This window comes from Podarcis melisellensis (genome assembly GCF_964234715.1).
Source record: "Podarcis melisellensis genome assembly, chromosome: 14".
Classification (NCBI taxonomy): Eukaryota; Metazoa; Chordata; class Lepidosauria; order Squamata; family Lacertidae; genus Podarcis; species Podarcis melisellensis.
The window spans coordinates 48,475,798-48,500,085 of record NC_138546.1 but is presented as its reverse complement, the minus strand read 5'-3'; the positions used below and the strand labels follow the sequence as shown (position 1 = coordinate 48,500,085).

The 24,288-nt window shown below is 46.2% G+C and overlaps 1 protein-coding gene across 7 annotated transcripts in view; it reads left to right on the top strand.

Annotated features, from left to right (window-relative positions):
* TLN2 (talin 2) overlaps positions 1-23,892 on the top strand; it is a 185,369-nt gene extending 161,477 nt beyond the window's left edge. For 6 of the 7 annotated variants that reach the window (XM_081887549.1, XM_081887553.1, XM_081887548.1 and 3 more), the window contains exons 46-57: positions 1,415-1,598; positions 4,211-4,336; positions 4,722-4,838; positions 6,122-6,307; positions 7,442-7,549; positions 10,354-10,459; positions 11,232-11,356; positions 15,729-15,854; positions 16,490-16,552; positions 17,608-17,790; positions 19,018-19,143; positions 19,913-23,892. In XM_081887549.1, the coding sequence (XP_081743675.1) occupies positions 1,415-1,598; positions 4,211-4,336; positions 4,722-4,838; positions 6,122-6,307; positions 7,442-7,549; positions 10,354-10,459; positions 11,232-11,356; positions 15,729-15,854; positions 16,490-16,552; positions 17,608-17,790; positions 19,018-19,143; positions 19,913-20,041 (1,579 nt within the window). In that variant the 3' untranslated portion in view covers positions 20,042-23,892. The remainder of the gene's footprint in view (positions 1-1,414; positions 1,599-4,210; positions 4,337-4,721; positions 4,839-6,121; positions 6,308-7,441; positions 7,550-10,353; positions 10,460-11,231; positions 11,357-15,728; positions 15,855-16,489; positions 16,553-17,607; positions 17,791-19,017; positions 19,144-19,912) is intronic. The other variant, XM_081887554.1, reaches the window with a different exon arrangement.
* The last annotated feature ends 396 nt before the right edge of the window (positions 23,893-24,288 follow it).

Genomic DNA, 24,288 nt, shown 5'->3' with positions numbered 1-24,288 from the left:
GAAGAACTTCCTGACAGTAAGAGCTGTTCGACAGTGGAATTTGCTGCCAAGGAGTGTGGTGGAGTCTCCTTCTTTGGAGGTCTTTAAGCAAAGGCTTGACAGCCATATGTCAGGAGTGTTCTGATGGTGTTTCCTGCTTGGCAGGGGGTTGGACTCGATGGCCCTTGTGGTCTCTTCCAACTCTATGATTCTATGATATTGCAGCAGGAGGGACTTTATCATTTTACATGTAAAACAACACAATCAATTGGCTGATGATCAATTGGCTAAGGAGTAAAAAAAAAGTCAAACACCAGTAACCCATCTGGCAAACTTAAGGTGCTGCTAGGGCAGCATTTATATTTTCTTTCTTTTCTTTAAAATATTTTAATGCTTCACCAAGGGATTTTTTGCACAAAATATGACATAAGCTACAGGTATAGGCATTTCAATCACATCTCATCCTAAGTCTTTGCTGGCCAGCAGCATCCTCTGAGGTAGCGGAACACTCCCACTAGTCAGTGCGGAAGGCCACACGTTTCGCTGATCACCCCTTCACCCTCAAGCCCTTTTGCTCCTCGAAAACCTGCTCCAGAGGGTCGGAGAGCCCTCCAGAGCAGCATGAGATGGGCCAGAGGGGGAAATGGCAGAAACTTCCCCTGGATACCAGTTCCTTTCATATAACATCTGGCTCCATTCTTTTGTTTCCTTACATGCTTACAAAACATATGGTAAGTATCGAATGACCATCCACACAGTCCACTTATGCCATTTTAACAGCTGTGGCTTCCCAGAAAGAATCCTGGAAACTGTAGTTTGGTAAGATTGCTGCGATTTGTTAGGAGACCAAGACCCCTAAGAAACAACGGTTCCCAGGAACTGTTCCCAGGAACTTGAGGGGGAGCCATGACTGTTAAAGAAGTATAAGAGGGCTTTGAATGGATGGTGCAGATGTGAAGCAATACAGATCTTTCCTTGGTCCATATCAGAGTGTCTCATACCAGATTATTTAGTCAACAAGGAAGAATGGTGGGGCACACCTCCAGGTGTTGTTGGGACTCTGCTCCTGTCAACACCTGCATGCCCAAAAGTTCGGGGAAGATGATGGGAGCTGTAGTTCAGCAGCAGCTGATAAGCCAGAGGTTCTCCACCTGTTCTACACACTTTTTACATACAGCATATTTCAAGTTTGGCACAGCCAAAGCTTTTCCCACATTCCATGCACTTAAATGGTCTCCTCCCAAAGGAGAAGTCAATGCAACTTCTGTACAAAGCTCAGAAAGCAAATCCATCTGCTCAAACTTAACTTTGCAACTTTTTCCTTGGGAGGGTTATCTTAAAAGCTCTTGCAGGTCCTCTGCAACAGTGCAGATGAGTACCAATTGAGTCTTCTCTTTCTTCCACCCCACCCCACCTCCCTCTTGTCTTTTTCCAGGGAAAATATTCTGAAGACAGCAAAAGCTCTGGTTGAAGACACAAAGCTGTTGGTATCTGGGGCTGCCTCAAGCCAGGAGAAGCTTGCTCAAGCAGCACAGTCATCCGCAAGCACCATCACTCAACTGGCCGAGGTTGTGAAACTGGGGGCAGCCAGCCTGGGATCAGGTGACCCAGAAACACAGGTGAGAGGGTTCAGCGCTGGCAGTTTTCAGCTTCCTGAGATGCTCTGTTCCAAGGTGTATATATATATATATATATATATATATATATATATATATATATGCTTTCGTAGATTTTCACGGGTACAGGAATGCAGGTTTTGGTGTCCTCGGGTGTCTTCCCGTGTAAAAGTTGGGGTGTCTAGGCGACGTTTCGACGAGGTCTCACTCGTCATCTTCAGGCTGGTGCTTTCGGCTTCTTGTTACTGGAACAGAGCAGGATCTCAGTGTTTGAGTTCCTATAAATACTGTTGAGGGGGTGTGGTGTATAGCCTCCAATGTTCTGGGCAGAGAGGAAGTTCCCAGGCTAGTGTGCCTTTTCTTCTTTTGTTCCTTAATTACTTGAGGGATATCTTGAGTGATTTCTTGAGTGATATCCTGAGTACCACTTAGGTGGGTCATTAGGTGTGGATTAGTTGCTAAAGTCTTTGTGTCTTGACCTCTTGAACTTTGTGAAGAGTTTTTCTGAGAAGATGGCTGTACTGCACTTAGTTGTGCTCTGGCTTGGCTTCGTGTATAGGGGCGAGCTGTGGTTTTGTGGCCTGTGTCAGCCAGATCTGTGTAGGGATTGCAGGGGGGTGCAGCATCCGGAGGTGCCACCATGGTTTGGCTACTGGATGGTGTCTGTAATTTATCTGTGGAGAGGGTCTGGGTTTGGGTCTGGTGTGGTTGATTGGTGATGGCGTTCTGTGTGCCTCTGGATCTGGTGTCAGTTTTTGTGGGGAGGGCTAATTTCCAGATGTCTGGCAAGCGGGATGTGTCGTCACGCTTGTTCATGTTGTGAGGGTGTTTCGAGATAGAGAAACACCCTCACAACATGAACAAGCGTGACGACACATCCCGCTTGCCAGACATCTGGAAATTAGCCCTCCCCACAAAAACTGACACCAGATCCAGAGGCACACAGAACGCCATCACCAATCAACCACACCAGACCCAAACCCAGACCCTCTCCACAGATAAATTACAGACACCATCCAGTAGCCAAACCATGGTGGCACCTCCGGATGCTGCACCCCCCTGCAATCCCTACACAGATCTGGCTGACACAGGCCACAAAACCACAGCTCGCCCCTATACACGAAGCCAAGCCAGAGCACAACTAAGTGCAGTACAGCCATCTTCTCAGAAAAACTCTTCACAAAGTTCAAGAGGTCAAGACACAAAGACTTTAGCAACTAATCCACACCTAATGACCCACCTAAGTGGTACTCAGGATATCACTCAAGAAATCACTCAAGATATCCCTCAAGTAATTAAGGAACAAAAGAAGAAAAGGCACACTAGCCTGGGAACTTCCTCTCTGCCCAGAACATTGGAGGCTATACACCACACCCCCTCAACAGTATTTATAGGAACTCAAACACTGAGATCCTGCTCTGTTCCAGTAACAAGAAGCCGAAAGCACCAGCCTGAAGATGACGAGTGAGACCTCGTCGAAACGTCGCCTAGACACCCCAACTTTTACACGGGAAGACACCCGAGGACACCAAAACCTGCATATATATATATATATATATCCTTCGACCTGGACAGTGGAGGAGAGAGCTGTTGATGGCTCCTAGCCATGATGGCCAAGCTCTGCCTCCATAGCTGGAGACGGTAATGCTTCTCAGTACCAGTTTCTGGCTCTTGTGCTTGAATCCTCTTGTGTGTTTCCCACAGGCATCTCATTGGCCACTGGGAGAACAGGGTGCTGCACTAGATGGCCCACTGGCCTGATCCAGCAGGCTGTTCTTTTCTTACGACAAGGGAATCTTTTTTCTTTAGTACGAGGGCCAAGTATCCTCTTGAATAATAATAATAATAATAATAATAATAATAATAATAATAATAATAATTTATTATTTGTACCCCGCCCATCTGGCTGGGTTTCCCCAGCCACTCTGGGCGGCTTCCATAGAAACCAAAAATACACTAAAATATCACAGATTAAAAACTTCCCTGAGTTTTCTTTAGGGGCCACATGCCAGTAGCAGGCAGGGCCAAAGGTGTAAATGGATGAAGCAACAGATGTAGACATCAGTCCAGCCACATAAATGTCAGAGGTGACACACACACATACACACTTCCATCATCAGTCCAAGGAAGCAAGAGGCTTTATGGTACTTCAAAGACACATTTCATCCCATCAGAAGTAAATGAGGAAAGTGTGGATTAGGGCCAGTGGGAGACATGGCCTGGGAAGAGACCTGGGGCTCAGTGTGAGTAGAACCCCTTTCTATGAATTCAAAGCCACTGTCATATATTGGGACACACCCACCCCAATTCCTACATATACAGATGATCACCTGGTACCTCCAGCCATAATGGATCTGGCATTAAAACATTTGTTGAGCAGGAAAGCAACATCTTAAGGAGCCTGAAACCATTTTATAACTAGTGTGGATATGAAGTCACCAGCAATTCAGACAGAAGCCAAGGCTTGAGAAGCTTGTGTGAACACAACAACAGAAGTACCACTTCCACGTTCATTTGTGTGCATCTTGAGATGTACACCCCACTTACATTTCATCTCTTCTGAGGCTTGCAAAGTGCCACAGTATCTCAACATTCTTTTCTTCCCATCCTTCCAGGTTGTGCTGATCAACGCTATTAAGGATGTGGCAAAGGCCTTGTCTGACCTCATAGGCGCAACTAAAGGAGCCGCCAGCAAGCCTGCAGATGACCCATCCATGTACCAGCTCAAGGGAGCAGCAAAGGTAAGAAATGTGTTGGCTTTCCATTTGCAAGTTCCACACCTGGCCATCTGAGCTCAGTAGGGACCTCACCTGTTCTCCAAGAATTTTCAAAGGTTGTGGACAAAGGCTCTGAAATTACATCCACACACTCAGCAGGGAGTCACCTATCATCACCACCATGTCTCTTCCTCCTCTGGGGAATGGCAGGAATCATTCTATGGACTGTTCCTTCCAAAGGCTGCTTGGAGTGTTCTGGGATCTGCGCCTGCTTCTCCTGAGTTTTCCCCACTTGTCTATTGAAGCTTAGTTTGATACTGTTGGGATAGTTTACAAAGGCAGGATGGCTGCTTGAGCATTCTGTGATGAGAGTTGGCAGTTGAGCAGTTTCCTTCTCCTGACTTTCCAGGTAATGGTAACAAACGTCACATCACTACTGAAGACTGTGAAAGCCGTAGAAGATGAAGCTACGCGAGGGACAAGAGCACTTGAGGCTACGATTGAGTGCATCAAGCAAGAACTCACGGTAAAGGCTTTGTATAATGATGCTTGCAAAATCTCTAGAAGTAGCAAGCAAACTCTAGGTCCCCGACCCAATGCTTAAAAATAAATAAACTGAGGATTACTGCATCTGTTTTTCAGGCCAGCTCCTATTCTTTCCTCATACAGCGCAGTTCAGCTTTTGTAAAAATTGCAGTGCAATGCTGTGCATGTCTACATTATAAAAATATGTGCACCCCACCACCAGATTTAGTTCCAGGCAATTTACAACATTAACATATCAATAACCATTTTTAAGTAATAAAAACAACCAGCAAATTAAAGCAGTGTTCAGCACAATGTTAAAATGTTTAAACTACAATCCTAGAGCAGTTAATTGGAAGTAAGTCTCATTTAATTCATTGATACTTAACTTCTGAGCAGACATGCATAGGATTATGCTGTAAAACAGTTATGTCTGCATGTTTTTTGCCGTACTTAATTGCTGTTTTATTGTAACTAAACTTGTTTGTATGGCCATTCTCAGTTCTAATTGAAAAGGCACCTACTCAGCAAAGGCTGCTCCAGAGGCCGTGATTTTATTTTTATTTTTAAATGAAGTCTGTGAGCGAGTCAACTCTAGCCAGCATTGTCAGTGGTCAGGGATTATGAGAGCTGTAGTCCCTCAGCATCTGGAGTGCACAGATTTCCCATCCCTGATATAAATCATTATGCAAAGTTGTTGGCGTGGAGGGAGACATTAGCATTTCATTAAAGAAATACTGTAAATCTGGTTGCTACAGTGTGCAGACTGGCTTCCTTCTGTCCATAGAACTGGAGCCATCATCCTGTGGGCGGCAAGTAGACATAGTAGGCTGGCATTGGTCCATGTCTAATATTACTCTGATTTAGGAGTGGCTTTCTTCAGCCGCTGTACATGAGATTCCCATCTTGGTACCTTATATGCTATCATGTTGGCGGGGTAAGTCAGGTATACTGCTGAATGGATGTAGTGCAGGCCCTCTAACATTGGAGGAAGAAAAGACCCGCTTCTGGAAACCAGATTTAAGTGGGAGCAAAGAGAAGGGTGAAATGGACTGGTAATGAAGGAAGTGGCTGGTTCCTGTGTCCAAGTGGAGACATGTGTGGTTCTGTCCAAAGAATATCAGGAACATAAACCTCTTCTCTAGGAGATTATTTAGTTTGAGGTGGGGGGACCAGCTGTTTTCCACTTAAATGCCTTGCTTTTTGACATTTTGGAGGCTGTTTCCACGCCAGAGTTTAACCCTTCCAAACCAAACGTGTTTGGGGCTGGGGGCTTGCTTGTAGGTGTTTCAGTCAAAAGATATTCCTGAAAAGAACTCATCACCTGAAGAATCGATCCGGATGACGAAAGGCATCACCATGGCGACAGCCAAAGCCGTAGCAGCTGGGAACTCATGCCGACAGGAGGACGTGATTGCCACAGCCAACCTGAGCCGCAAAGCTGTGGCTGACATGCTGACAGCTTGCAAGGTAGAGACGCCTCGCTGAGCTGGGTGGGAGATTTGCTCTTCTCTTGGAACACCTCTCCCCCAAAAAATCCTGGTACTGGTATGTTGGTCTGGGTTGCTTGGGTTGATCTTTCTGGAAAATACCTGAATGAAAGGATGAAATCTGTTCTTGCAAAACAGATTTGTATTTAAATAACCTTGGTAGTGAAAATAAGTTTTTGTTGTTTGTTGACCCATTTTGGTTGTTTTTTTTTCTGCTTTTAAGACTGAAAGTTGAAATGAGGTCATTGGTGAGATAGATAGATGATAGATAGATAGATAGATAGATAGATAGATAGATAGATAGATAGATAGATAGATAACGTTTTAATTTAGATTTTAATTTTTAATCTTAAATTTAATATTGCAACCAGGGAATTATAATGCTAACACTTTGTTACAGGTACCTGAAGAAGTGTGCATGCACACGAAAGCTCATACCAAGAACTAACTTAGTTGGTCTTTAAGGTGCTACTGGAAGGAATTTTTTTGTTTTGACTTTGTTACAGGATTATATTTAAGGATTGCAACAGAGCTTTCCACAGTGTTGTGGCACATTAGTGTGTCGGCTGCAGTGTGTAGCTGTGTCACACAAATGCTTCCCTCGCTCCTCCCGGGGCTGGAAAGGGGTTAGTTTAACCCCCGGTTTGCTAGTAAAACTGAATTACTGCGTTGCGAAATGATGCATGTCTGAAAAGTGTGTCACCAACATGGAAAGTTTGGAAATCTCTGGATTACAGCAAGATAACGTGTGAAAGGTGCTTTGAATACTCCAAAGTGCTACATAAATACTTGGTAGCAGTATTCTTAAATTATTTTAGTGGATGCTCTCTGTATGTGCCTGCTTTGGGAACACTGACAACATTCCTGTACATTGCTTCAAAAAACGGGGTTCTCTTTTTAATCTACCTGTCTATTGACTGTGCAATCTTATGCATGTCTACCCCAAGACTAGCTGACTATAGCCAGAGCTTTCCCTTTTCAAGTGCTGCTAAAGTGGTTATGTTTTCAGATACCAGGTTTTCTTTTTAATTGCGTTGCCTTGTTAAATGAAGAATTTTAACATAGCAGCATCACTGCCTTTCTCTTGCCTAAGCATGTTCTTTTGCATCCTTAGCAAGCTTCGTACCACCACGACGTAAGCGAAGACGTCCGGACAAGAGCTCTCCGCTACGGAACAGAGTGCACCCTGGGATACCTGGAGCTGCTGGAACACGTTCTCATGGTAAGGGACAAGGGGGAACCCCTCTATATCTTTGCCAAAGGACAGCAAAGGTTTGTTGAGGCTAGTTTGTGATGACTGCTGTGGTTAGCGTTGTGATTTCCTGAGTTGTTGTGAGAGGCAAAGGACCGGCATCTCTTGGTCAGAGGGTACCAACCTGGAAGGATTGTGTTCTTCCTCATATTTGCACATTGTGCAGGGGAGGAAGTGGTAGAACATCTGCTTTGCATGCAGAAGGTTCCAGGTCCTCTTCATCTCCAGTTAAAATGGATCAGGTAACAGGTGACAGAAAAAGCCTCGTATGCTGGGAGCCACTGCCTGTCAGAGTGGGGGGAATCTTCTAGATTTGTTGTTTATTTATAAATTTGATTTATTAATTAACTTTGAAATATTTGTTTGCGGTCTTCCTGAATAAAATTCACTCAAGGTGAATTTTGAAATACAAATTGAAACAGTAATAAAACAGATAAGTTACAAAAGCTTCCAGAAGAAATGGCCACAATATGAAAACCAGCAGCGCCAAATTACGGCATATTTTAACAAGGCCATCAACCAGATAATGGTGTCACACAGCCCACTACCTTTTCTCTGTCAGGACTTGAATGGCTGCATTTTGCACCTGGTAAAATGTCTAGGCTGTCTCTAAGTAGTAGAGTGCACCACAGTAGTCAAGACTGGATGTGATGAGAATGGGCAACACCAACCCAAGCTGGTAAAATGCAATTCTAGCCATCAGTGATCTGACTCAGAGTAAGGGCAATTTCTACATTTCTATGTTTCACAGCTGCTCAAAGATATTTTTGGTGCGTGGGGAAGAAACTTCAAACAGTAGCACCATGTAACAGCTAGTATGGGTGCAGGAAACCTTATTAAAACAAACCCAGGCGTTGTGCAGCAGCAGAGGGTTTAAGTTCCAGGACTGGCCCACACATTAGGCTCAGTGAGACAGTCACCTGAGGCAGATTGGGGGCAGCTGGGAGGGGTGGCAGATCCAGGGAGCACAAGAGTGTGCCATTCACTGCCTCCTGCATTTGTTGCCCACACACTGTCTGGGAAGAGCAGGACCTCTGCTGCCACCACTGTCTGCTGCTCCTCAGCCTCCTTTTTAATCCCCCGCTGCCTTCACTCCACGGCTTCCCCAAGCAACCTCCAGTAGCCTCAGGCAGTGGCAGATGAGGGGGCGGGGCAGCAGAGGAGGCACAATTTTCTGGTTTGCCCCAAGGGGCAAAATGTATTGGGCCGGCCCTGATAGACTTGATGAGTTGGCTGTGCCTGACTCCCACACTGCCATTCCCAGTGGCACCCAGAATCTCCCAGCTGAAGTGATCACATTGGCTTATCTCTTAGTAAGGTCACCTCTGCCATTCCCCCTCCCTGAACGTTGTGTTCTTCCATTGACATTCTAACTCTGAGCAATACAGGGTGTGGATTCCAAAAAGCTGCATCTAAGTAATTTGTGAGTCCAATCACGCCAGTGAATTGCCAGAAGCTCCCTCTTGGCCATTAAGCTGTCTGAATAGAAACGTCTACATTGCCCACACAATGATGAGCACAGGCGGACCATGTATTTTGTATTTTGCTTTACATGTATTGTAAAGCTTCTTGTTAAATTGAATTAATGGGCATGTGTTGGAATAGAGATAAAGCAGAAACAAAAGGCACAGTTGTGTTATCACCTGTCGCTAACAAGGCAAACAGTGTGAGAAGAATGAAACCTTTTAAATATCATTACAGGAACCTACTCAGCAGAATCATTTATATTCAGGAGCTTGATTGCTCAAAAGGGATTTGCTAGATATTTTTAAAGCCAGCCTTCAATAATTTCCCTTTCTGCCTCAGCACTGGGACATAACCAAAAACTGATTTGGACCTTAAGGATACGAATGCATTTTATGAGATTGCTGTTGCTCAGTTCACATATAACTTGGTTGGTTTTACCAAAGTGTGGTTTATTCGAATATCCCAACACAGCCCAATAGACTAACCATGGTTCGTTTTCTGGCATCAAATTGCAGTGACCTACAAACCATATCTCACTTTAACAATGGCTTGACATTATGTCCAGACCCAGCTTAGCCATGGTTTGTTTCACCACCCCACCCCAGACTCTCACGAAGCTACAGAGGCACAAGGCAAGAACAGTTTGGAAATGAACTAAGCTTTGGAGAAACGAAGCCCAGGTTGTTTGCTTATCTCTGACATAATTTATGGTTTGTTGACAAAACTCTGGTTAGAACGAATCGTGGCTTAGAGTTATGTGCGGCAGTTGCGATTGAATTATACCTAAGGCCCGGTTAATTATAGGGTGAGAGAAGCATTTTACATTCCAAACTAGCAATGAGTTCCCTTGCCAGTTTAGGAGGCGAGGGCTGGGCAAGCCCTTGCCCAGAATACCAGGATTCCCAGGTTGTGGGTCTACTCATTCACTCTCAACAACCTTACTTGCTGTTGTATCAAGAGGAGGTTGGACCCCCTTCCTTATAAGGAGAGGTTAAACCATATGGAGCTTTTTTATTTTAGAGGAAAATACAACTAAGTGGATCTTCTTTGATGGAAGCTGCATTTGAAATAATTAGGAACTGCTCCAGGAAGAGTTGCCCTCACTCTGAATTGACGCTGAGGTAGCAATGCTTCTATGGACCCTGATTGGCTGGGCTCAGGTACCCAGGAAGGGTACTTTTGTTCTGCAAAAGAAAGAGCGATGGTGCCTAAGCAGCTGCTGTTTGGGTAGCAAACAAAGATTGAACATCTACAGACTTCTGGCACAGGACTAAAATGTTAGTCTCCACTCTAATTTGCACCTCCAGATTCTACAAAAGCCCACCCCAGAACTGAAGCATCAGTTGGCTGCCTTGTCAAAGAGGGTTGCTAGTGCTGTCACAGAGCTCATACAGTCAGCCGAAGCAATGAAAGGTGAGTTTGGCTGCTCTGCTATCATAACATGCAAATGATCTCACCTTCTGGGCTCAGAGATAGAAATCTACTGTCAACCACATTCATTTCACTGGGCCTTATAAGCACAGGGGTTAATAAGAAGTATGGCTGCAAGGCTTAGTCTCTTAGATTAATTGGTTTTGATAGGCTGCTCTGATAGGCTGGGGGGTGGGGTGTTTGTTTTTTTCAATTAACAGAAGTATAAAATGTGGCAACTATGAGCAGCATTTTAGAAGAACTCTCTCTCTCTCTCTCTCTCTCTCTCTCTCTCTCTCTCTCTCTCTCACACACACACACACACACACACACACACACACGAGGGGGGGGGGTGTTGATGGCACTTGCCAGGACAACCAAATGCATCATCTAAAAGCAACAAATATGTGTGTCTGCTTCAAAATTATTGTTTTTAATTAATCAAGTTTGCATGTGATTCGGCTATATTTACTACTGAAAATGCATAAAGGTGATAAAAAGTTTGCATACAATTCAACTCAGCCTCATACAATTAATCGACTAATATTTCTTTAACCAGGAGACACGCAGCATGGATACTTCCAGCACAATCCAAACCCCTAATAAGCTGGAGGGGGGTTGGATGGGATGGAGCTGTCCCTCCTGACTCCACCTTTTCCTTTTTACATTTGACATCATGTTTGGGGCAAGGTGGCAGGAGCCATGGTCTGTTCCAGCTTCAGCTGCTACAGCAACTGGTGTGATGGTTCTTCTCTTAAAAAAAAACTCCATGCAGGCACCGAATGGGTGGATCCAGAGGACCCCACAGTCATTGCCGAGACAGAGTTGCTGGGAGCTGCTGCATCGATTGAAGCTGCTGCAAAGAAGTTGGAGCAGCTAAAGCCAAGAGCCAAGCCTAAGGTGAGCAAGAGACAGGGCTAGTTCACTTCACACAAATAATAATAATAATAATAGTTTATTATTTGTACCCAGCCCATCTGGCTGGGTCTCTCCAGCCACTCTGGGCGGCTTCCAACAAAGATTAAAAACACATTAAAATGTCACATATTAAAAACTTCCCCAAAGAGGGCTGCCTTCAGATGTCTTCTAAATGCCAGGTAGTTGTTTATCTCTTTGACAACTGATGGGAAGGCGTTCCACAGGGCGGGTGCCACCACCGAGAAGGCCCTCTGCCTGGTTCCCTGTAGCTTTGCTTCTCGCAGTGAGGGAACTGCCAGAAGGCCATCGGCGCTGGACCTCAGTGTCTGGGCAGAACGATGGGGGTGGAGAAGCTCCTTCAAGTATACTTGGCCGCTTAGAGCTTTCAAGGTCAGCACCAACACTTTGAATTGTGCTTGGAAATGTACTGGGAGCCAATGTAGGTCTTTCAGGATCGGTGTTATACGGTCTCAGCGGCCGCTCCCAGTCACCAGTCTAGCTCCCACATTCTGGATTAGTTGTAGTTTCCGGGTCACCTTCAAAGGTAGCCCCACACAGAGTGCATTGCAGTAGTCCAAGCGGGACATAACCAGAGCATGCACCACTCTAGCGAGACAGTCCGCGGGCAGATAGGGTCTCAGCCTGCGTACCAGGTGGAGCTGGTAGACAGCTGCCCTGGATACAGAAGGTGGGGTCTGGAGTAGGGTCACATCAGAAGATCTTAAGCACGAGGGTGACTCCCTTTTTTTGCATCGCCTCAAACCTCCCCTAGCAAAGTTGGTCCTTCTTGCGGTCCAGGGACTCCAGAGAACCATTCTGTCCTGGAAGTATATCAAGAAAACGAGGCCCCTCCAGAAGGAAAGATTATCCTCACAATATTATCAGCAAAGGCTTAAAATAATGAAGAGATTTGAGGGACAGCATAGAACATTTTAGGGGGGAACATTTGGCAAAACCCAAGAGAAGTGGCCAAGAAGGATTTCCTGGTGACCAGAGGCAGGTGCCCCAGGCCTCGCTAAATCAGAATACATTGTGTAAAAATATCAGGTGAAAGGCATGCTGGTTTGAAAGGGATGATTTCCACATCACAGACTCCTCACTGCAGAAATACAGGATATTCTATACTCTATATTGCACTTCGTGTTGTGCACAAAGTCTGCATCACAGTGGATCACCACTTCCGCATTTTGTGCAGCAAGGTTGAGAGGAGGAACGGTGGTGTAGGGCATTGCCTGTTGGTGCTACGATACAATTCTCCATTTATCAAGATGCTTCCTGACATGAAAGTCTTATAAGAAGTTATTCATGTTGAGTAAATGAAATCAGTTTGTCTCTGCTTTGTGTTCTGCGATAGGGATATAAATGGCTTTCCATGATTTCTGCTAGGATGCAGGTAGAGGGCAGTGGTGCTCTGCTCTGGCGATGGGCTGCCCCACCCCACCCCACCCCCTTCAGACCGCCTTCCCGCAAGCATGCAGCCTGCTGCCCCTGAGGTTCCCATCCAGCTTGCCCTGCTGGCTTCAGTACCTGGAGGAGGAGGACCGTGTTTGAGGAAGGGCGGGGGAAGGTTTTATCGAGATCTAGCCCCCCTTGTGGCTTCCTGCTGTTGAGTCTAATCCGTATTTCAAGCTGAGTCCAAACCTGGATGCCTTTTTTCTGCAGGACTCTGTGTGATATGTTTGATATATTAGGTTGTTATTTAGTCCAACTATATATCAAACATTCCTACAGTGTCCCGCTCTGTCTCCGGGGACTTTTTAGATGAGAGATATGTAAATATATAGAAAACGTAGCAGGAGGCAATACGGAGTTTGCAAAGAGGCTTGTTAAAGGTTTAGAAGAACTGCCTGCCAATTCTGCTGCTTCTTTCAAATACAGTGGAGAAAACCAAGCTCCCTCTTTCAAGCATCGTGGGAAGATGGCGGATTTGGAGCTCCCTGCCACCTAGCATGGTGGTAGCAGTGGCCTCTGTAGCATAGTTGGTTTTGTAAAATAAACCAAAAGAATAAGAAAAACTGTGGTGGAGGGGTAGGCCCTTTTACGGCTTGACAGCTGTGACTGTCTGCTGGGACCCCCACATACAGAGGCAGAATACCCTTGAGTGGGAGAAATAAGAAGGGAAATCCATCACTTACTTGCCTTGCTTGGAAGCATCTGGAGGCGCATGGCAGATCATGGCCAGACACCTGATACTGGTACCTTTGGTCTGGCCCAGCCAACAGATCTTAATATGACTTCGCTCTTGAGCTACACGTAATAGGCAGCAAGTTTACAGAAAACAGGGGTGACTTAACAGAGCTGAACTCAGTTTTCTCTGTGTGCTAATCTCTGCTGAGCCTATATTCAAATATGAGCTCCCATGCATTGCAAAAACCAATAATGGCGGTTTGTCTATTGCAGGGCAAGGGGGCACCATTTTAGAACCCAGAGAATCTCTGCCACCTTCCTTTGGAAAGTTAATCCTCAACCTCGAGTGACTGTTTCACAGAGGAAGTTTTTTTGGGGGAAAGATAGTATAAGTGTTTAAAAGATCCCTTCCCTGCAATTCAAACAAAAAAACAGAAAGATGGTCTGACATAATATATTTTCATTTCCCATTATTTCAGAGTCTGTATAGTAAAAGCCAAATGAATTCCCCCACATTTGTGATTGTTTCAGCTTCAGGGGTGGGGAATATTTCAAACCATGTCCTTGTATCAGTAGCTCTTGGCCAGAGGCAACTCTTACCACTGATGATTCTTTCCCTCTCTCCCCCCTCTTTTAATTGCACCCGCTATCCCTCAGGTCCCGCACCTTCCCCTCCAAGGGGTCTTCCCTCCTGCCCTCTTTGGCCTTCTGCCCTTTCAGGTCCGGCTTCCTTCTTTCTGGGGCCTTTTGCCTTCCCAGCCTCTCTGCACCACATATGGAAGGAACCTGGTCTCCCCCCGAACATTGTTGGACTCCCATCACTCCTGACCATGAGCCATGACAGATGGGGCTGCTACATCAACAAACCATAGGCAGGGCCAACCATACCATTAAGCAGAGTGACATAGCTGCCTCAGGCAGCAGTTGCTGAGGCGCATGGAGCGGGCAGAACTCTGCACCCCCTGCCATGTGCCTTGCACCCCATGAACAAGCCTGCTGCATCCTTGGGTGCTGTCCTTGGGTGCAGTGAAGGAAGCTGTGCCAAGTGTCCCGCTGCCAGTGCTGAAGTGAGATTCAGCAGCCAGTCTGGTTGGCTTCTGGAATAAATTTGCCCTCTGCAGCAGAATGTCTTGGGCCAGTCCACTCTGAACGGCCCACAGGTTCCTCATGCCTGCTCCAGAGCTGCACCACTCAAAGCCTGGCCGGAGCTTCACCACCCAACACCATCAAATCATTTGCTGCAGTAGTCATCAGTAGATGTCAGAGCCACCTTTACCCCAAGCATTTGGAGATGTGTTTCTGGAACTTTTTTTAAAAAAACACACCCATATTCTGGTATATGGTAGTATTGCTGTTGCTCTTGGATCAGGCTGTGGCCCCATAGAGCATCCCCCCCCCACCTGAACACCAGCGCCTTACAGGCTACATGCTGGTAGCTTATCCTACTAGGTAAAGGTAACAGGACCCCTGACCATTAGGTCCAGTTGTGTCCGACTCTGGGGTTGCAGTGCTCATCTCGCTTTACTGGCCGATGGAGCCGGTGTACAGCTTCCAGGTCATGTGGCCTGCATGACTAAGCCGCTTCTGGTGAACCAGAGCAGCACATGGAAACACCGTTTACCTTCCCACCAGAGTTGTACCTATTTATCTACTTGCACTTCGACATGCTTTTGAACTGCTAGGTTGGCAGGAGCAGGGACCGAGCAACGGGAGCTCAGCCCATCACGGGGATTCAAACTGCCAACCTTCTGATCGACAAGTCCTAGGCTCTGTGGTTTAACCCACAGTGCCACCCGCGTCCCTTGCTTATCCTACTAGTGGTGTCCATTAACACCTAAGTAACATGGTGAGAACATGGCCTCTGGTATGGGATGCCTTTTGAGCATGATCCCTGCCCTAGAGCTGGGGCACATATCACCACTGGACCAAGCAGCAAATCAGCAGAAATATGCCTACCACATTTCTTTCAAATAAAGCCAGTATTTTGCTTAATCCTCCTCTCTTATTGCATTCTTCTTCTGGCACAGGAAGACGTAGAGAGCCTTGTGTGGAATGTGCCTCTTCCTGCTCCTTTATTATTATTTTAATGGTATCATAGAATAGAGCTATAGAGTTGGAAGGGACTCAAAGCGTCATCTGGTCCAACCCCCCTGTTGAGTATTCATCAGGCAAGGGCTGATGAAATTTCAAGAGAACTGTAGATGACAGTCTCCTCTTCTGGTTACAGCAGGCAGACGAGACCCTGGATTTTGAAGAGCAGATACTTGAAGCAGCTAAATCCATTGCAGCCGCCACCAGCGCGCTTGTCAAGTCTGCGTCTGCAGCTCAGAGGGAGCTGGTTGCCCAGGGCAAGGTTAGTGAGCAAGACTCTGCCCATGAAAATGTAAGTCACCACTTTAACTATGAGATGACACATCGGCTGGTGGAGTTCAGGGAGCAGATGCCGGGGCAGCTGTGCGGGAGTAACGTCCCATCATCTGCCTGTCTCCCGATACAGTTCAGTTGCAGCATAGCTTGCTGTGTCTCATTTCTTGCAGCTTTACACACTAATGCAGCAGCCCTTATGGCTATGAGACAATTGCCTTGTGGCCTCACAGTTAAGCTAAATGCCCCAAGGTGCCTTGTAGTGCCTCATGGTATAACTTTTAACTGCCATCAGGTGGATCTGGGGGAGCCTTTCCTGTAGCGAAAAGCACTGAGAGTTCCTGAGCAGATTTCCAGATGCATTTTGGTTTAACCTCTCAGTCCCACCTGAGGGCAAGTTCAGATGCAGCCCATAATGCTGCCCAGCCGTTTGTCATAAGGCAGCTGCTGCTCATGTACCCTGTCCCATTTCCCCCAAATGTTTATGCAAGGCCCAAAGCCATCTAAATGTTGTATAAAACGTTGCTTTCATGCTATCAATCCCACCACATAAGTAATTAATAATCAATCAATCAATCAATTAATTATTCCTGCTAATTAATTTTGTCTGAACTGTTTTTCTAGGTTGGAGCCATCCCTGCCAATGCAGCTGATGATGGACAGTGGTCTCAGGGACTTATTTCTGCTGTGAGTTAGTCCAGATTTTTCTCCTTCCACCTTTTCAAAGGTAGCCACCATCTGCTCTCTGCTGGCCTGATCAGATCCGCCCATCCCCCTGTTGCTCTGCAGTTGGGACAGAAGCATTGCAGGCCCTCATATTTTGCAGGCTCAGGCCCTCATATTTCCTGTTGAAGCAGAGGGTAGGGGATTGGATGCAGCCTCCCAAGCCTCCCTGGGACTCCCTCATGGGCCACGGCCCTTGCTACCCCTGCTTGGGGGGCCCTTGAGCACTTTTGCCTGGCTGGATTGTGCCCTTTTTTATTTTCATAGTCATCTAGTCCAGCTCCCTGCAATGCAAGAATCTCAGCACACGGGTCCCCATCCAATTTGAAACCATACCGGGCTCTGCTTAGCTTTTCTGGTGTGCTACCTGTTATTTATTCTATTGATATCTCACCTTTCCCAGAAAGGAGCTCAAGGTGGTGTACATGGTTCTCCACACCCTATTCCATCCTAACACAGCCCACTGAGAGCAGTCCACTAGGCTAAGTCCTGGGCTGAGGGGCAGTTGTGGCAAAGTGGGGATTTGAAATGGTCTACAGCCTTACCGACTACACCCCACTGACTCTCTTGAGCTGTGATAATGCTTCTTGTTTCTGTGGATGGAGATAAGGGTGGGTGGGTGTGAAACCTTTGTAAACTGCCTGGACGGTTGGCTTGTTTTTACAGTCAAGCGGGATATAAATTTTAGGTGTGGGGGGGGGGGAATATGAAATAGAAACCTCTGCATTTTTTTTAACAGGGGTGCAGCATACTGTATAAAGGCAGAGAGTCACACACTTTTTGCCTCTCTTCCTTCCCACCCTTCTCTATAGACCTCAAGGCCCTGTGGTCAGACAGGGTCTCACTGGGAGGTCAAGGGAAGCAGAAGACCAGAAGATGGATTTTGCTGCTGGACATGATTCCAGCACAGATCCTGGCATTTTAGATTTTCTTTCATCTGACCCCACCTGAGCCTAGTGGACCATTGGCCTGACCCAGCAATAAAGCCAGGCCTGATATTCTGTTGTTGTCCCTTCCAGGCCCGAATGGTGGCAGCTGCCACCAGCAACCTCTGTGAAGCGGCCAATGCTTCAGTCCAAGGCCACGCCAGCGAGGAGAAACTGATCTCCTCTGCCAAGCAAGTGGCAGCGTCCACAGCACAGTTGCTGGTGGCTTGTAAAGTGAAAGCAGACCAGGACTCGGAGGCCATGCGGAGGCTGCAGGTAAGGAAGGTTGTGTGGCTCAAATCTCTCACCTTTTGCAAAAGCTGCTTCGCTTGATGCAGGAGGTCACCGTGCCTTGCATTGATTCAGCACAACAGCCTTGCAATGTAGGTCAGTATTGTTACCTCCATCTAGCAGGGTTGGGGAGCCTAAGGCCCGGTTTAGCCTACCACGCCTACCTGCCCCTTCTTGACATCACACATGGGGGAGGTAGGGATACAACTTAGATAGGTGAGCCTGCAGAAGGCAAGACTGAACTCCCTGTCCATCAACTGATCCATGGGGAGGTTGGTCCTGCTTGGTCACTATCTTCCCACAAATTTAGATGGGTTGGGGAGACCGCTGCCCCTAACAAATCACCTCACATCATTTTGACATCAGATGATTGATAGGTAGGTGGTCCTGCCCACTTGTCGAAGTAGATAGGATTACCCACCTGTCAAACATCTGATTTCCTAATGATGGCACTCAAAAGTTGAGGTGAGATAAAGATCTAACCCACAGGGCCAAAAAGGTTCCCACCGATTGCCTAAGGCCAACCAGCAAGTTCATGGCTGGAGTGATTCCTGGATAAGGGAGCTACCACCTCACTCTTGAGTTGCACTACATTCTGCCCTCTAATGGTACTTCCGAATGCTCCTCTAAAGCTTGTTATAAGTGGCAATGGCCTCGCTGCAAAAGTTCATTAAATGAACTGGATGCTTTGTGGCATTAATGGTCAGCAGGCTCCAGGGTAAAGTCCTGGTGGGATCAAGATAGAGACCCTTTTTCATGTGGAACTCCAGTGGGTTTATTTGCTATTCCTTTCTGGGCTCAGTTTTCAGTCCTCATTCTTATCTTAAAGGCAGAAATGGCTTAAGATCTGGTTACCAACTTTCATATAGTGCCCCTGCCTGGTTTTAGAGTTGAAAGGGTGTAGAGATAAGGCTCCAAATATGACCTGAAGAGACGGTGCAGGAGCATGAGACCCTTCAGACCCCCCCACCCCCCCAAAAAAGCTTAGAGCCACCTTCCCCAAGCTGGTGTCTTTCAGGTGTTGTTGGACTTCCATCTGCCCCATCCAGCAGGGATGGTGGGAGTCCAGAAACATCTGGAGCATGTCAGGTGGGAGAAGGTTGACTTACACCAGGTGTGCAGGACCTTTGGCCCTCCAGATGTTGCTGAAATGCAACTGTCCTCATCCCTGGCCATTGATACTGCTAACTTCTTTATCTGCTCCTTCTGTAGGCCGCAGGGAATGCTGTCAAACGTGCATCAGATAATCTGGTCAGGGCAGCCCAGAAGGCGGCGTTTGGTAAGGCTGACGATGATGATGTCGTGGTGAAAACAAAGTTTGTGGGAGGCATTGCACAGGTCAGTAATAATCTTTCACCTGTCTGTCCTTTTCACCTTTTCTCTCCTGTTGAGACCATGTTGAGAAGAGTCCATATAATGCCGTAGGCTATGTGACGGCAGAAGTACATAACCTAAGGATCAGGGGCTGAATGTGTCCCGCTGGGCCTGAGACTCTGAATGGCATTGAAAGTAAATGAGACTCTGCATGACATTCTGAAATCTGTTGAGTTTCAGTTCCTTGCATGTGCAGAGCGATTGCAATCAGCTTAAACGTACAGTATGATCACATCTAACATGCATATAACTTGTGCAATTCCAACCTTGCACAATTGAAGACCATCCAGTTGAAATTGCAGGAATTAAATGCCTGCAAGGTTTTCCTGGTATGAAAGGAGCTTTAGGTTCTCTGCCTTGCTTACCATGCAAGGCCCTCTCAGCACACCAGCTCTGGAAGCCTGGGGGTGGTTGTGTGAGCTCTTGGGGGATCTCAGATGGCCCCATGAGATCTCATGAGGGCATCCCAGACCTGGTGTGCTGTGTGGGGCCTTGCCCAGTAAGCAAAGCAAAGCAAAGCAAAGAGCTTAAGAGCTCTTTTTGCACCACATTTTCCAGCTTTGGAGTCCTAGGTATGCTCATGTGGCGGCGTTTATATGGCTTTGAGTACACACGTTTTCAGGTATATGTGGAACCCTTGGAACTGAACCCCTGGGTAAGATCCGATCGTACTGTATTTTATTTATGTCATCATTTATTTCTGTGGCACCATCACTGTCCTTTATTCTTCTAGATCATTGCAGCGCAGGAGGAGATGCTGAAGAAGGAACGGGAGCTGGAAGAGGCGAGGAAAAAGCTGGCCCAGATTCGTCAGCAGCAATACAAATTTCTCCCTACTGAACTGCGGGAAGATGAAGGCTAACCTTTCCCTGGTGGTTTTGCTTGAAAGAAACCTGAACTGAAGGGGTAGAAGATGAAGAAACTACCAGGCACTTCCTGAAATAGGTTTTGGGGCAGGAGAGAAGCAGAGGGTGGGCTGTTGTTTCTCGACTCTTCAGCTACGGTGCGCTGGTCAACCGACTGATGGTACAGTGTTATGGTCTCCCCACCCCCCACCCTGCCCTTATTTGCTGTATCTCAGGAGAGAGAGCCTCACTTTTTTACACAAAGGGTTATAAAGTCAGTATTATATCATAATCAGAAGTTTTGATCTATTTATTATCCTCTTTGACTAGCGTTAAGGACTTTGGTATTATAATATGTAGGAAAACGGTGTTTAGAAGTCCATGATTCAAATAAGCTACCCAAATGGAACTGCTGGTGGGTTTTCTTCTTTTTCTTCTTCCTCTTTCTTTCTTTCTTTCTTTCTTTCTTTCTTTCTTTCTTTCTTTTTCTTGTGCCCTCTTTCCTTCCAAGACTGAGGCAGCAGCCATGTCCCAGAGAGACATTTGAATGTGTTGGCTTCATGGAGGGAAAGTATTTGCCCTCTCCACTGTCATATAGGGCTGGTTCGCTCTAAACGTTGGGGGAACTTTCTCGGTAACTGTTTGCACTAGAAGTATCCATATTGGCACATTGCCACGCATCACCCCATTCTTTGTACAGTGGGTTTTTTTTTCCTTTGGGGGGGTGGATTCAGGTTTCTAGCCCACAAGGAATTAGAATAGTTATCCTTTTGGGGGGAATAAAGTAACCCAAGAAAGACAAACCGGCGTTCATTTTTTTAAAAGTGCAGAGTAGCAGGTTCATGGAGGAAAATGCCTTTTTGTTTAAGTATACCTCTTGCTTAAATCAGCCTTTGCTAAACTGTGGCCGTCTGGATGTTTGAGACTACAATTCCCATCAGCCCTGGCCAGTACCAGCCTGTTAATACAAAACACATCTCAATCCTAAACTCAACAGCTTTTCTCTCTCATTTTAGTGAAGACCTGGCTTATGTTATGAATTTGTGCTTGAGCATCGCTAGATGTGATCCATGAGGTGTAATATCAGAGAGGATGCTACCTAGCAGACCACTGCCCCACATTGCCCCCAAGCAGCCATTTAGGTTTTCTAGGGTTTGTGCTACCACCTGAATTCAAAAAGGAGGAGTCCATGAGGACCAGTGGCATGTACTTCCATTTATCCTTTTTCTGTGGAATCTCTCCTCCCCACTGCCCCCTCCCCCATACTTTTTACAAATGTTACATTTTGCAGGGGAAATCAAAAGCTGCTTTTATCAACTGTGAAGAAAAATATCTGGAAATTAAACGGCTGGCCAGTAAAGCAGTATTTTTCTGGGAGATGATCGTTGTGTTGCTATCCAAGGAACAGCATTCTAGAAAAAATAAACTTAAGAAAATGCTGTTTCAAAGGTATTGCAATGCTCTTCACCCATTGCGGCATAAATCCTCAGACAATATACCATTACAATGTTATGTTTCTCATACAAACAGAGTTTGCCACATAACTGAAAATGGGGAAACTAAACTGGAGGTTGTGAATCATCATAATTATCTATCATGCTCAGATTGTGGCAAAAGTCTTCAGAACAAGCCTCCCAGTCTACTGGCTGGAAAAGAATTTCCTTCCCAAGTCCTCCTGAATGCCATGAAATTAGCTCACCTGCTCCAAATTGCACCAAGCAGCCTTCCTGGCTTAGTTACACTTTTTGCAGAAATAATCCTCCCCGAACGCAGTTGAAATCTTGTGCAAGCCTTGGGCGCCAGGTGTGATATGCAAACCTCCAGCGGAGGCCTTGCCTGCCTGTGGTGGGGTGCAGGCCGGGCCTGAAGAAATGGGGGTTGTATTGCCTGGTTCACAGAAAGCTCTGGAAGAAATGGTAGAGCTGCCTGTGGACAGGATTATTTCAGACAGCAGGTGGGAAGTTGTGGGTAGGTGTCAGCCCCATGAAGACTGTCGCTGACTAAGCAGGAAAAAAGCTGAATGAGGGCTCTTCTTCCCCACCCTTAAAAAATGGCTTTCCAAATCCAGAGAAGTGAATGGTGGTTTTCTTTTTATTTTTTCCTTAATATAGACTGTTCCTCCAAATGCAGCCTGATGAGCTTCAGCCCATCAGAGCATCTTTATCATCTTATCACTCTCTTGGAAATGGGTGCATCCTGTTTCATTTATTGTTCCCCAAGGGCTGGCCAAATGACTGTGGAACAGGCAGGAAATTGATTTGTTGCTGGTGGAATGCAAAAGAGGGCCTGATGTTTCACCTTCCAAATCCACAGTCTACTTCAGGCCTTGACAGGATTCTAGTTGCCAACAACTTGCTGTAAGGCTAGGCTATAATTTATGGTACAATTTTAGCCTCTCCTTAGGAAATGTCATCGTGCCAGCAGTTGTTGTTTTTTTAAATACTTTGTCTGAAATGCTGAAGCATTTTAAGGTCTGTCAGACTGCAGAATCCTTGGCAAATATAGAAAACTTTAGCAAAGTTTGGGGTCCTGGCAGATTTGGACCCCTTTTTGAGGGAGGTCCCACTGTCAGCCTCTGAAGGCTTTCTACAGGGCAATGTATTTTAAAACGTTATTGAAAGTCTGCAACAAATTGAGTGCATTTCATAATTCATTCTGTGAGATTAATTCCTTTCCATAATTTATTCCATTTCTCCAAATCATGGAGGAGGGTCCAAGAACTCTGTGGAACATCATTGTTACACTCCCAGCCACTGAGAAGCTTATTCAGCTGCCCTCGCCTCCTCTGCAGCTTCTGATGTTTCAGCAAACATGGTCCATACACACCCAAGAATATTTTCTCAGGGCTGGAAACTTGCTTTTCTTAACATTTGAGAGCTTAGGCTCTCAAAATGCTGTTAATTTGCCCCTGCGCATTTAAAATTCGAGGTGCAACCACTCAAAGTGCAATGTTTGGAGTGGGGGGAGTTGTTCTGCGAGCAGAACCAGCACAAGGCATTTGGGGCCTGTGGGAAGAAAACACCCATTTCCCTCCATGCAGGCAGGGCAAAGAATCAGGAAGGTCGCCTGCACAAGCCCCACTGAAATGAAGGGGAGGGTTCAGAAAGGCTTGCACAGGAGGAGAGCATCTGGATGGATAGTGTTGCTGTGCACAGAGGACCCTTTTGGTTCTCCCTCCAGCCCCCAAATGCCTTGGACCAAGCATAAAGCAAAGAGGTGACCTTGACATCAAGAGTTTTAACATCCTTGGCTTTTATCACCTGCAGTGGTAACAAGAAAGTGAAGCAGACTTGGAAAAATTTCCACTAAAGAAGGGTGGTGTCCATTTTCACCCCATCCCCTGATCTCCTAGCATGGCTCTTCTTGGACAGTTAAATTCCCCCCCCCCCCCAAGTACTCTAAGAATCTCTAAAGAGAATTGTGACTGGCAAACGCCTGTTTAGCAACTGAGCATCTTTCCACAAGGAACCGCCTTTGCCTTTAACGTCTCCCCAAGTCCCCCCCCCCCTGCCTCCAGTAAATGACCCAAATCCAAGCCCCACCCCTGCTCCCTTTGGAAGAGTGTTAAATTTCTCATTTGTAAACAATTGGGATTCAGGACTTGCTTGTCAGCCTTGTTTCTGTTCTTCAACAAAACCACTATTGACATTGCCAAACTCTGAATGTTGGTGTGAGCACCGAAGAACTTCTGAATGATTCAGACACTTGTGTGGTGACAGAGACGATGTGCTCCTGTTTGCAAGGTCGCCTGCGCAAGGAAAAGCACGAGAGGAGCGCACACTCCGTCTTGATGTTACACTGTATGTACACTATTTATCTGGCCCACAAAACTGTTTTGTATTTACCATAAATAAAGCTTTTGATGGCACAGGCTCTTTTTTTTTTTTAGACCTACATCTGTACTCTCACCAGCTGCTGCCTGGCAAGTCTGTCCCAAACCTGGGAAAGAAAGATATCTTAGTCAACCAGCACTGGGCTCTTCCAGGCAACCTATTCATTGAGACTTCATGCTGATCTGTGTGCATGGAGGTGGTTTATTCTTTTTTTAAAAATGTATACAGGTGTCTGCCATTTAGGCACATCCAGTTGACGTGCAACCACAAACACGGGTCCTTTTGGATGCAGAAGAGAGAGGGGGCCCTATGCATGCTCCACAGACACACACTTTGACGTGGAGTGCAACTCCTGCAGAAACAGGGTTGCCTGTATACCACAATGCTATCTTTAAAATTATAAAGCTACAATAAACACCATGTAAAAACGT